Here is a 13,839-nt window from a genome sequence, read left to right on the forward strand (position 1 = left end):
GTTCTACAAGAGTAACACTATGCACAGCAAGATCCCTAAAAATATAAATAATAAACAGCTAACAAATGTATTTCTAGATCTATAGAGGAAGAAAGGCCATATAAGAGAGGGAAGGGGTGTTACCAAAAGGATGAAAAAGGTCCATGCAACTAGTTCCATTGTCTTTACCTTTTCCTTAAATACTAGCTTTAGCCTGAACCTGGATTGGGAATTAGATTCACTGAATGTGTATTACCTCACTTTGAGTATCTGAAAAGACCTTAGCCTAAAAGGTCATGGTCTCCCATTGCATCATGGGCCATCTTCAATCATGTTGATGAATATCTGGTCACTGGATCTAGCTGATTCAGGAGGAGAAAGTGAGGCTGATGACTTTGTACAACCCTCCTTCACTCAAAACAAAGTCAAGTGCAAGTCATGTCATCATTTCTCTGATGTCATGTTCCTCTTCAAAAATGAAGGATGAGGAGCCAAGATGCAGAGTAGAAAAATGCACGTAAACTAGCTGTTCCCCCACAGCCCATAAAATACCTGTAAAGAAGGACTCTCAACAAATTCTAGAGCAGCAGAGGCCACAGAACAATGGAGTGGAGGAGATTTCGAGCCCAGAGTGACCTGAAAGACTAACAGGAAAGGTCTGTTGCACAGGATGTGGAGCAGAGCCCAGCCCAGCCTTGGCTACTTGGCACCGGGAGGAGCAGAACTGAGCAGGCTTCAGGGACAGAATCTCCAGCAGCAGGGCTGATCCCTCAACTCACAGGCACTAAAGGTCAGTGACAGAGTTTTTTCATCTGGCCAAGAAGGGAGCAGGGTGTTGCCATAACTCTAGCCTCCTCAGGAGGCAGCAGTGGAGGCAGCAGCCAGTGGGGGCTCCCAAGGCAGACAGCAGTCTGCATCCATAGTTGAAGGCCTCATCATAAAACCCCTGAGGGAACTGAGTCCTGGGTGGCTGCACTGCCTCTACCTGAGCAGCTGATCTTAATCTCACACTGAATAGAGGCCCTGCCCCTGCCTAAAGCCCCTGGGGGAATGGAGTAGCTCATCTGAATCTTAGTCCCCAGTGCTGGCTTGGCAGAACTGAAAGTGAGGTGGTTGTGGGGAGGAAATTCAGAAGTGAAGTAACTGGCTAGAAAAATGCCCAAAAAAGGGGAAAAAGAATAAGACAATAGAAGGTTACTTTCTTGGGGAACAGGTGTCTCCTCCCATTCTTCCTGATGAGGAAGAACAAGACACACTGTCAGAGGAATTCAAGGCCCCTGCCTCCAGGGCCTCCAAAGGGATCTTCAATTGGAGTCAGGCAATAGAGGAGCTTGAAAAAGAGAGTTAGCAGCTTAGTAAAAGAGAACCAAAAAAATGCTCAGGAATAACACCTTTAAAAAGAGAGTAACTCAATTGGAAAGAGAGGTCCAAAAAGCCAAGTCCATATTTCTCAGGTTAAAGAGGAGGAAACAGATTTAATTTTTTCTTCAATGAAGAAAAATGAAACCCAGTTTCAGATTGCTATTACAACTTTTAAGAACATATATTCATAACTGCTGAGTTCTACTTCAAGGTTATCATCTGTTCAGTCTTTTAGGATGATCTTGCTTTCCCTAGCACTCTCTTCAGGGCACCTTTTACTTCATTGTTTCTCAGACTATAAATAAGGGGGTTCAGCATGGGGTTAAATAGGCTATGGAATAGGAGGAGATATTTCTTCTGCCCCTTGGGGTTCCCATGCTTGGGCCCAATGTACATAATGATGGCAGTGCCATAGAAGAGTCCTACCACACAGAGATGGGAGGAGCAGGTGGAAAAGGCTTTCTGTCTCCCCTCTCTTGACTGGATACGCAGGACTGCCCAGATGATTCGAATGTAGGAGATCACAATTGAGGAAAGGGGTCCCATCAACACAGAAGTAGCCCCAACCAAGACCAAGGTCTCAAGTATATAGGTGTCAGCACAGGCAAGTTTGAGAATAGCTAAGATTTCACAGAAAAAGTGGTTGATTTTCTGGGGACCACAGAAAGGCAATGACAGTAATAAAATTAGATGGGCCAAGGACAGAAGGAATCCAAGGACCCAGGAGGTCAATGATAAAATGATACACATCCTCCAGCTCATGATGACAGAATATCTGAGGGGGTGACAGATTGCCACATAGAGATCACAAGACATCACTACCAAGAGAAGACATTCTGTGAGGGCAAAGGTCAGAAAGAGAAAAGTCTGAGTGATGCACCCTTCATAGGAGATGGGTTTGACTGGATCCAGTAGGTTTGCTAGCATCTGGGGCACAGTGTTACAGGCATAGGAAATGTCAACAAGGGCCAAATGTGAGAGAAAGAAGTACATGGGGGTGTGGAGTTGGACCTCCAGACAGATGAGTCCTAAGATCACTCCATTTGCCATTAGTGTGAAGGCATATAGCAGAGAGAAGAGCCCAAGGAGAAGCATTCGCATGTCAGGACCAACAGGAAATCCCATCAGAATGAATTCTCTCACCAGTGTGTGATTGCTCATCATACGTCTGTGACAGAGACAAAGAGATCATTTAGTCAAAGTGTTTCAGGGAGAGTTGTTATCACTGTGCATTAAAATAAATGCATGAATATGACACCCTTACACTGTCCTTACTTTGATTTTAATTTTCTTTTAGATATCTTACTTTGAGCAAAACAACACATTAGTATTTGCTTAGATCTTTTTCATACAAATGTAGAGTTCTCAGTGATTAATTTCCTCTATCTTCTTCTTTTAATGAAGATTAATTCCTTCTCTGCAATTGATAACCTTTGAACATTGCTAAGGTTTTGGGCAGAGTAATAAATGACTTGTCAGAGTCATGCATCCATTATATGTCAGAGATAGGACTTGAATTCAAAGCTTCCTTACTCTGAGTATTGCTTCTTGTTCATTACATCATACTGCCTCTCTTGCCAAAGACTATTTTAAGGACATACCTGGTTTCTATTGGTGTGAATCCTCCTTCTTTCTATGTATATAACAATTCCTCTGTACTATATTTGGTAAACTTCATAACTTTTCAAATGTTAAAAAAATTCCCATCACCTCATGGCCAGCGTAATAGCTTTAATGTATTGTCTTGCTTTGTCTGATCTTTGAATAATGGGAAATGTGCATATATACATGGGAAATACGCATATTTTCTTTTAGTCTTCATTTAAAAATAATAAGCAATCAGTTTTTTATTACTTAATATATGTAAAAAACCTTGCTAGGTACTTAAGAAGACCTTTTTTTTTTTTTTTCAAAAACTTATACTCTCTCATTGAAATTACATTTTAGTAGAGAGATATTATGTCTACACAGATATACTTTCAAAAAAATCACCTTTGTTTTCTGGCACGCATAGTGATGGCGGAATAGAAGTGAGGAAATGAATGTTGGGGAAAATAGTCCAAAGAATCAATGACAGAGTAAGTGGAATGGGCTCTGTGTACAACAAGCTTCAAAGCTCACTGCTTTTCTTTGATGTTTATATACTCAGGAAGTTTAAAGAGGAGTGAAAAGACAGAAAAGACCAAAGACAGATCCTCTGGAGTAGTTCCTAGAGACAGAACCAGCACTTAAGGAAGCTGTGTCAATGAACCAGGATCCATTCTTTCTTTTGTATATTACTTTCTTTACAAGGACCAAATCTGTATTCTTAAAAATACATCATTACCAAGGTAGCAATACCATAATGTAAACTGGTCTCCATAATGTCTAGTTACCCAAACAGTATAGCAAGAAACATTTATTGAGCCTCTGCTTTATGCTTGGCATAAGGGAGGTTGTTGTCTTGCTATATCCATACATTTAAAGATTCTTTTCCCGCTTGCTTCTCTAGTTCCCAATTTTCTGTATCCCATTCTTTTCTTATCTTCCTCTGACTCTGACTGTCACTTGATGATTTTTGGTTTCCTGATTCAATTGTGAGAAATTTTATTTACTGATGAGAACTTACCAATTTTGTTGTGACAATAGAACAGAACAAAGAGAATCTTTACCCCAACAGTCTCCAGCCATTTCATTCCCTAGTGCAACCCAAATAGACTGTTGTACCTCTCTTCTGATTGTTGGTGGAAGGGAATCCAAGAATAGCACACTAACTAGGCCACTGTCTTAAGAAATTACCTCTAGAATGTGCTGGATGCAGGCAATAACAGCAGAAAGATTAGACTCTGGGAACATTGACTACTTGGGCTCCAGTCTGGGTTAAAAGCAGTATAGTCAAATACTACTGGCAATAAACTTCCATAAACCATTTTCTGGTCCAGTGGACTCCTTTGTCCTCTTTGGCCCCTCATGGAGTTAGCTGTGCAAATGTTGTTGTTGTGTTTGTCCTTCATTCTCGAAGAGGACCATGACATCAATATGATGGCATGACTTGCAGTTGACTTTATTTTGAGGGTTGTGCAAGGTCACCAGTCTCACTTTCTTCTCCTGAGCCATCTGGGTCCAATGGTCTGATATTCATCAGGATCACTGGAGATGGCCTAGGATACAATGTGAGAACCTGGCCCTTTCAGGATAAGGTCTTATCATATTCTCACTTTGAGTGAGATACACCCATTTAATGAATAGGCTTCTTTATGTAGTTACTCAAGGGATAGCCCTTCTAATCAAAGGGAAAAAAAATCAAACTGGGAGGGGAAGACCCTCAGGGTTCCTGGCTAAAAGAGAAACAATTCCTATTTAGCAGTTATGTTCACTCTGTGCTAGGTGGGTGGGGACTTGTTGTCCAGTCTATGAGCTCCAGTGTGAATTGGGTGTAAGGCTTGGTCCTAACTCCTACCACTAACTATTCTTTGTGATCATCACAGAAAGAGGAAGTTGAGAGGAAGCAGAGGATCCAGCCTTCATACAGTGACTATTAACATTATTTGCAAAGTAGCTGAAGAAAGCCAATCATGCTAACCCCATCAAGGGATTGACCTGTCCACTGGTGCCTTGACCTGGTGATTTCAAATATAAGTCATCACCTACACCCCCCAAAAGTCCTAAATTTGGAGTCAGAAGACATGACCCCCAATTACAGTTTTATTTACTGTCCATGTGACCTTGGTCAGTCAGTCATTTATTAAGTACTTACTATATGCCAGGCATTATGATAAATGCTGAGGACATAACAAAGGAAAAAAGATAAACTCCCACTCAAATTGAGGAAACAGCATACAAATAACCATGTACAAACACAATATATGCAAAATTAATTGGAGGTAATCAACAGAAGCAAGGCATTAACAAACATTATTGGGAACAAGGAAGGGTTTATGGCAGAAGATGAGATTTTAGCTGAGACTTAAAGGAAGCTGAGGAAGCCAGGTGGTGTGATGAGGAGAAAGAGAATTGCAACCATGGGGTACAGTCAGAGTAAATGCAGGGAATAATGAGATGCAATATTGTGTGCAAAGAACAGTAAGGAAGCTAAGTTAGTGGATCACAGATCACCTGGAGGAGAATAAATAATATGATTGGAAAGTCAAGAAGCTACTGACCTTCTCTGAGCCTCAGTTTCCTCAGATGTAACATGAGAAGATAGTACTAAACAACCTCTAAGGTCTCTTCCAGGTCTAATCTTTCTATGATTTCACTGCATTATCTTATGATCCTAGTGCTTTGTACATCACTGTTAGATATGAACTGAAAGAAAACTTCACCAAAACAGAGAGATGAGCCTCATCTGTGATTTTGTCTGGATGCTCCCATCCTCTCCAGCAATTGCTCAGGAAGATGTCCTAGGCACTGAAATCTCACTATCCATCCTGGTTTTTAGCTAACATATGATTTGAGGGAATCATCACTATTATACCTAAATGGGAATTTTCATTCCCTATTAGCTAAATATAATCTTAGGTCTCAATAATCACAAAGTTCAGTGAAGGAAGAAGGTCTGTTGGGGCATTATACCCATCCAGGGACAATAAGAGGCCAATCATCAATCAACATGCATTTAACCAGCTACCTATTCCCTATAGAGTGAAACAAGACTCTTTTTGCTTTTTAGGGCCCCTGTGGGAGGAGTCATGAATAGACAGTTTCAATATGCAGAAGTATCTATATGTAGGAAGTTCAAGACAGAGTCGTATTTCAACATGTCCACTATACATATTGTTGTTATTTAGTCATTCGGAGATGTCTGACTCCTTGTGACCCTTTATGGGGTTTTTTTTGGCAAAAAAACTGTAGTGGTTTGTCCTTTGTTCCTCCAGTGGATTAAGGCAAAAAGAGATTAAGTGATTTACTTTCCCGGAGTAAACCAACTAGTGAGTATCTGAGGATGAATTAGAACTCAGGTCTTCCTGACTCTAAACTCAATGTTCTAGCCACTAAACCATCTAGCTGCCTCCAAGGCAATTAGAGGTTAAGTAACTTGCCCATGGTCACACAACTAGTAAGTGTCTTGACATTAGATTTGAACTTCCATCTTCTTGACTCTAGACCCAACAGTCTATCCACTGAGCCATCTAGTTGCCTCTATCCATTATCATATAAGGTAGTACCTTCCTCTTAATGTGTGATCTAGTTGTTTGTCACTTAATTTGAATTTATTCCAGGTCTGGAACAACTTTAGAAGATGAGGCTGGGATTGAAGGAAGATAAAACTATTCTTGGATGACAATGAACTGGCTCCTGGCTAATATTTCTCCTATAGCTCATAGTCTTTTATGCTTTTTCTTTAATAGAGGCTACTTTCCTTCCTTTCTCATGATCCTCCATCCTGTTTTCTCCGTAGCCCACATATATGCACGACTTCACCAGAAGTGACAAGAAAATGAACTTTTATCTGGGTCTCTGTACCAGTACATCATTCTGTGTTACTCAGATTAGAAGTGATAACTAAGCTTTAGATCTAGGAACAATGGAGTAGTTTATGGGACTTGGGGAGTCAAGAAAAGATCCATGGAATCCCAATGGAATATATTAGGTTCTAATTCTCATATGATTTATTTTGGCACAAATAACCATGAAAAGTTTCTTTTGGAATCATTCTCTATTCTACTGACACTTTTGGAATTCTCTAAAGCTCAGGCCTGCGTAGATTAGTGATTGTCTATTCTCTTATCACTGGCATCCCAAATAGGTGAGAAATTCAAGTGACTTCTCTAAGATAAACAGCTCAGAAATCCTCAAGGATTGCATACTTTCATAGTTTTTGGTCATTTGACTTTCTTTAAAAGAAAAACAACTTTTTTTTCATACTTGAAGCTGAGACAAGGTGTTATTTTATTCATCACATAAACAAATCAATCAAAAATTTAATTGATAAGCCAATAAATTCTCAAGAATCTCTCACTGCCTTGCCCTAGATACTTGGAATGGGTCAGCAGATGATTAACCTGGGATTTTTGACAGTGTCATTTTTGACAGTTGACAATTCAGTCAACTAGTTGATAGTTCAGTAACAGAGTTCAGGAACAATCCCCCATTATTAAAAAAGAGCCTGATTCCAACACCTCTCAATTTCCCTCTTTCTAGGTCCTTTCTCTGTTTCTAAAAGATGCCCCTTCTATTGAATTTAGCCTTGCTATCTGTTGCACTAAGACTCTTCTCCATGTTGCCTCTTTTTTCCCTCAACTTTCTCAATAGAAACCGCCAATATAGCTTTTTCTTATTTCACCTCCTCAAAATCTCCTGTGGGTAGCAGCAATTAGGTCTTCCCCTTTCTTTTATCTTGTTCCCCAAATCACATGAGACAATGGTTCTTGGTCACATCTTCTTTGCATCCATCCCTCAAAAAATATAAAATATGCACTTTGCCTACCCTCCAAACATGTATCTAAGGCACATCAATTCCTAAATGCTTCTTCTGACATTGAATTCTGATGCAGTCACGCAACAATGACTACATATGAAACATCTTCTAAAAATACTTCCATTTTATGTCATCATTCTGATACGATATTTTCAAACCTTAGAGTCACATGGAATACAATAATATTACCATTACCTTCTGGTCAGAATACTGGACAAGATGTCAAAATATTACAGCTGACATTTTCATAACATTTAAGATTTTAAAAGGGCTTTACATACATTTTCTCATTTGATCTTCATGATAACTGTGAGATAGGTGCTATTATTTTTTTCTTATTTTATACACAAGGAAACTGAGGTTCAGAAGTGATGTGCCTTACCCACAGTCACATTCTATAGATAGGAAATGTCAGAGGTGGGATTAGAAGAAAGGTTTTTTTCTGATTCCAAGTTCAGAGCTCAACCCACTATCTCACACAACATTATATCTCCCCTGATGCCTTGCAAGTAGTCACTGAGACAATTCTTGAAGAATAAATGATGTCAACCCATTTCAATGCCAAAACTCAATTTTTATTTTGCATCAGCTCCTGAGGTAATTGCTAAGAGTATATTTAAAAACAGGATAGAGTTTCCAAACAGGGAATTCCCATTCAATTTTTTGGTTGCTGTATTACAATGGTGGATCACATTGAGATCACAGGTAACAAATTCCAAATCTTTTTTCACATAAACTATATCTACTCAATCCCTATTTCATCTTGGATCAAACAGAAACTTCTCTGGCATTTAAAGTCTTTCTCAACCTGGCTCTAATCTACCTTTCAGGACTTATTAGAGATTACTCTCTTTCACGTATTCTGGGGCCCAGGCAAATTGGTTTTCTTACTATTTCCCACATGTGACATTCTCCATCTCCTATCTCTGTATCTTTACATTCATTTTCCACAATTTGTGGACAAAGTATCATAATTTTAGAGCTAGAATGTAACTTAGAACTTATTGAGTCCAAGAGAGTCTGTACCAAATATTCTATTTAAATATAGTTGTAATACCAGCTTCAATAATATCTTCCACAGACACTAGAGATTAAAATTTCTTAACCTCATGTCTATGATCCAACAACAGATTTCAGGGGTTGCATAAATTTGAATATAAAAATGAATCTTTATTTCAATATGATTTTTTCAGTAATCCTATGTATTTTATTCCATTCATTCAAAATATTTTAATAACGAGGTCCATAGGTTTTAGCAGAATGCTAAAGTGCTACATGCATGACACATAAAAGATTATTAACTCTAGAGGGGCAGAGCCAAGATGGCAGAGTGAGAGCAACGACTCACCTAAGCTCTTGGACAAACTCCTTCAGATACCTCTGAAAGGAGAATCTAACCAAATTTTGGAGGTGCAGAATCCAGTGGGAGACAGACTGTGGCAGATTCACAACCCAGGACAGACTGGAAGGTCAATGGGAAGGATCTGTTCCTCGGGGTTGAGCCCACAGAGCACAGAGGAATGTGTTCAGCGCAGTGGAGTGGGAGGGCCCTAGGAAACTTGAGAGCAGCAGGCAGAACTGGTGGAGGAGCAGCCAAGGGTGGGAAACCAGCAGAGCTGAGCCAATGACAGCTGCTGAGTGCCAGATATCAGCTCAGCAGCTCCTGAGACTTTTAGCCTGCAGATTAAACGTCGGTAAGTAACCTACTTTAACTTCCAGGAGCCAGGATGGTGGAGTGATCAGTAAATGCTCTCTCCTCCCCCCTTGATGACCTTGAAAGAACCATAAAATATTTCCCCAGAAAAATCCTGGATCAGGGGGAACAGCAGAGGGGGCAAATAGTCTCATAACACTTGAGGCTGGGAAAATAGCTATGGGGCATTCCTCCTACTGTGGTGGAGGCAAACTGGAAGGAGAGAGGACCCAGGGTGGAGGAAACTCACACCAGGACCTAGGCAAGCCTCAGCTCCAGGAGAGGAGCCCCAGGAGGGGTGGAAACTCCCACAAGCATCTAGGCATGCTTCAGCCCTCCAGGGGAAATGGGAGGACAATAGGGCAGCTGTGATCACCATTCCCTGAGCTTGCCTTTGCCTCAGTGCATCTGAGGAGCTCTTCCAGGACCAGACCACCCCTCCCCTACACTTAACAAGCTAATCCCAGGGCTGATCAGGGTAACACAAAACAAAAACCTGCTCTTAGCTTCTTCACACAAGTCAGCTGAACACCAGGTTCTGCAGCTTCTAACTGAAAGAACCACAACACACAATCAGCCTCATGAACAAGAAAAAGCAAAATAAGCCTGAAAAAATCATAGAATCTTTCTATGGGGATAAGGACCAAAACACAAATACCAAAGAGGTCAGTACTGAGACTGTGCTCCCAACTGAAACTTCAGAAGGGACTATGAATTGCTTGCATGCACAAACAGCTCTCCTGGAACAGCTGAAGAAGGAAATAGAAGAAAAATTGGCCAATGATTTTAAAATTACAAAAAAAGAATTCACTTATGAGAATATTTCTTTGAAAAGGAAAATTGGACAAATGGAAAAGGAAGTACAAAAAGTAACTGGCAAAAATAACTCCTTAAAAGGAAAAACTGGACGGATGGAAAAGGAGATGCAAAAGTTAACTGAAGAAGACTATTTGATAAAGACTAGAATTGGGCAAGTAAAAACTAATGACTCAATGAGACAGCAAGAATCAGTTAAACAAAATCCAAAGAATGAAAAGATAGAAGAAAATGTGAAACATCTAATTGGAAAAACAACTGACCTGGATAATAGATCCAGGAGAGAAAAATTAAGAATTATTGGCCTGCCAGAAAGCCATGATGAAATGGACAATATCTTCCAGGAAATCATCAAGGAAAACTACCCAGAAGTACTAGATACAGAGGGCAAAATAGTCATCGAAAGAATCCACTGTTCACCTCAAGAAAGGGATCCCAAACTCAAAACCCCAAGAAATATTGTTGCCAAATTCAAGAACTATCAAGTGAAAGAGAAAATACTACAGGAGGCCAGAAAGAAACCATTCAAATATTGAGGAGCTACAGTCAGGATTATACAGGACCTTGAAGCTTCTGCATTAAAAGATCGAAAGAATTGGAATCCAATACTCCATAAGGTAAAGGAGTTGGGACTACAACTAAGGATCAACTACCCAGTAAAGTTCAGCATAACATTTCAGGCAAGGAAATGGTCATTCAATGAAGTAAGGGATTTCCAGACCTTCCTGACAAAAACTCCAGAACTTAATAGACAATTCGATCTTCAAATGCAGGTCTCAAGAGAGGCATAAAAAGGTAAATGGGGGGTGGGGAGGAGAGAAAAAAAACAACAAAAAAAAACCTTGCTACTCAATTTGGGCAAACTGTTTACCTCCCTATAAGGGAAGATGATACATGTTAATCTTGAGAATTGTGCATCTACTATGAAATATAAAAGGGATATACATAGAGGGAATGGGTATAAAGTAAATGATGTCATGTTAAAAATATGATTTAAGTATGCAAAGGGATTGTAACAGTAGGTGTGAAAAGGAGGAAGCAGAAAATGGTAAATTGCATCACAGGAAGAAGTACAAAATTATGATAGAGGGAAAGAGGGGAGGGAGATGAGCACTGTATGAGAGGTATTCTTATCTGATTTGGTTCAAGGAGGGAACAATAAACTTAAGTAGATAATCCTAACTAGCTCTACAGGCAGTAGGAGGGGAAGGGGGAAGAAAGGCAGGGAAGCTAAAAGGGAGGGAAGAAGCAGTAAGGGTAAAGGGGAGTAGAAGGGAAAGGAGTTAAAAGAAGGAAGGGAAGGCTGCAGGAGGTGGTGGTGAGAAGTGAAAACTATTGAGGAGGGGAAGGGAGATAGGAGAGCTAAAAGCACAAATGGTGGGAAAGAGGATGGAGGGAAATACACATATTGTAATCATAACTGTGAATGTAAATGGAATGAACTCTCCCATAAAACAGATTTGGATAGCAGAATGGATTAAAAGCCATGATCCAACAATATGTTGTTTACAAGAAACACATTTGAAACAGGGGAATGCACACAGGTTAAGGTCAAAGGTTGGAGCAGAATATATTGTGCTTCAGCTGATGCAAGAAAAGCAGGAGTAGCAATCCTATTCTCAGAGAAAGCAAAAGCAGAAATAGATCTAATCAAAGAGGTAAGGATGGAAACTATATCCTGATAAAAGACACCATAGAAAATGAAGCAATATCGTTACTAAATACGTATACTCCAAGTGGTATAGCATCCAGATTCTTAGAGGAGAAGTTGGGGGAGTTGAAGGAAGAAATAGACAGCAAAAATATATTAGTGGGGAACCTCAACCTCCCCCTCTCTGAACTAGATAAATCTAACCTCAAAATAAACAAGAAAGAGGTTAAGGAGGTAAATAAAACTCTGGATAAGGTAGATATGATAGATCTCTGGAGAAAACTGAATGGCAATAGAAAGGAATATACCTTTTTCTCAGTAGTAGATGGCACATATACAAAAACGGACCATGTACTAGGACATAAAAACCTCACAGTCCAGTGCAGAAAGGCAGAGATAATGAATGCATGCTTCTCAGATCATAATGCAATAAAAATTATATGTAATAAGAGGCCATGGAAAGATAAACCAAAAATCAATTGGAAACTAAATAATCTAATCCTAAAGAAGGAGTGGGTTAAAGAAGAAATCACAGAAACAATCAACAACTTCATTCAAGAGAATGACAATAATGAGACAACCTACCAAATCTTATGGGATACTGCAAAAGCAGTTCTTAGGAGAAGTTTTATATCTTTGAATGCCAACATAAATAAAATAGAGAAAGAGGACATCAGTGACTTGGGCATGCAGCAGAAAAAAGCTAGAAAAAGAACAAATTAAAAATCCCCAAGTTAATACCAAATTAGAAATATTGAAAACCAAAGGAGAGAATAATAGAATTGAAATTAAGAAAACTCTTGAATTAATAAATAAAACCAATAGTTGGTTTTATGAAAAAAACTAATAAAATTGATAAACCATTGGTCAATTTGATTAAAAAAAGAAAGAAGAAAATCAAATTGCTAATATCAAAAATGAAAGGGGTGAACTCACCTCCAGTGAGGAGGAAATTAAAACAATAATTAAAAATTACTTAGCCCAACTTTATGCTGATAAATTCGACAATCTAAATGAGACAGATGAGTATTTTAAAAAAATACAAATTGCCCAGATTAACAGAAGAGGAAGTTGAACACTTAAACAACCCCACCTTAGAAAAAGAGATTGAACAAGGCATCAATGAACTCCCTAGGAAAAAATCTCCAAGGTCAAATGGATTTACAAGTGAATTCTATCAAACATTTAAAGAACAGTTAATTCCAATACTATATAGACTATTTTTGAAAATTGGGGAAGAAGGAGTCCTCCCAAATTCTTTCTATGATACAAATATGGTTTTGATACCTAAACCAGGAAGAGACAAAAATAGAGAAAGAAAATTATAGACCAATTTCTCTAATGAACATAGATGCAAAAATTTGAAATAAGATTTTAGCAAAACGAATACAGCATCTTATCATAAGAATAATACATTATGAACAGGTAGGATTCATACCAGGAATACAGAGCTGGTTCAGTATTAGGGAAACTATTGATATTATTGATCATATCAACAACAAAACTAACAGAAACCACACGATTATGTCAATAGACACAGAAAAATCTTTCGACAGAATACTGCACCCATTCCTATTAAAAGCACTGGAGAACATAGGAATAAAGGGAACTTTTCATAAAATAATAAGCAGAATCTACCTAAAACCATCAGCAAGCATTATATACAATGGGGATAAGCTAGATGTATTTCCAATAAGATCAGGGATCACACAAGTTTGTCCATTATCACCACTATTATTCAATATGGTACTGAAAATGTTAGCTGTAGCAATTAGGCAAGATAAAGAAATTGAAGTAATAAGAACAGGCAAAGAAGAAACTAAGTTATCACTCTTTGCAGATGACATGATGTAATACTTAGAGAATCCCAGAGATTCAAGTAAAAACTATTTGAAATAAGAGACAACTTTAGCAAAGTTGTAGGTTACAAAATAAACC

General features: G+C 38.8%; 1 protein-coding gene and 1 long non-coding RNA gene across 3 annotated transcripts in view; one reads left to right on the plus strand and one right to left on the minus strand.

The window, feature by feature from the left end:
• The window catches only part of LOC140533110 (uncharacterized), a 123,842-nt gene that overhangs the window by 81,974 nt on the left and 28,029 nt on the right, over positions 1–13,839 (plus strand). The window contains exon 2 of one of the 2 annotated variants that reach the window (XR_011976803.1): positions 649–769. The exons of the other annotated variant lie outside the window; for it this stretch is intronic. This is a non-coding gene — a long non-coding RNA (uncharacterized lncRNA). The remainder of the gene's footprint in view (positions 1–648; positions 770–13,839) is intronic. 2 annotated transcript variants of the gene reach the window in all.
• LOC140533108 (olfactory receptor 2A7-like) lies at positions 1,573–3,515 on the minus strand. Its single transcript, XM_072652471.1, has one exon. The coding sequence runs from the start codon at positions 2,503–2,505 to the stop codon at positions 1,573–1,575; it is 933 nt and encodes a 310-aa protein (XP_072508572.1). The 5' UTR covers positions 2,506–3,515.

The sequence above is a fragment of the Notamacropus eugenii genome, chromosome 3 (assembly GCF_028372415.1).
Source record: "Notamacropus eugenii isolate mMacEug1 chromosome 3, mMacEug1.pri_v2, whole genome shotgun sequence".
Lineage (NCBI taxonomy): Eukaryota > Metazoa > Chordata > Mammalia > Diprotodontia > Macropodidae > Notamacropus > Notamacropus eugenii.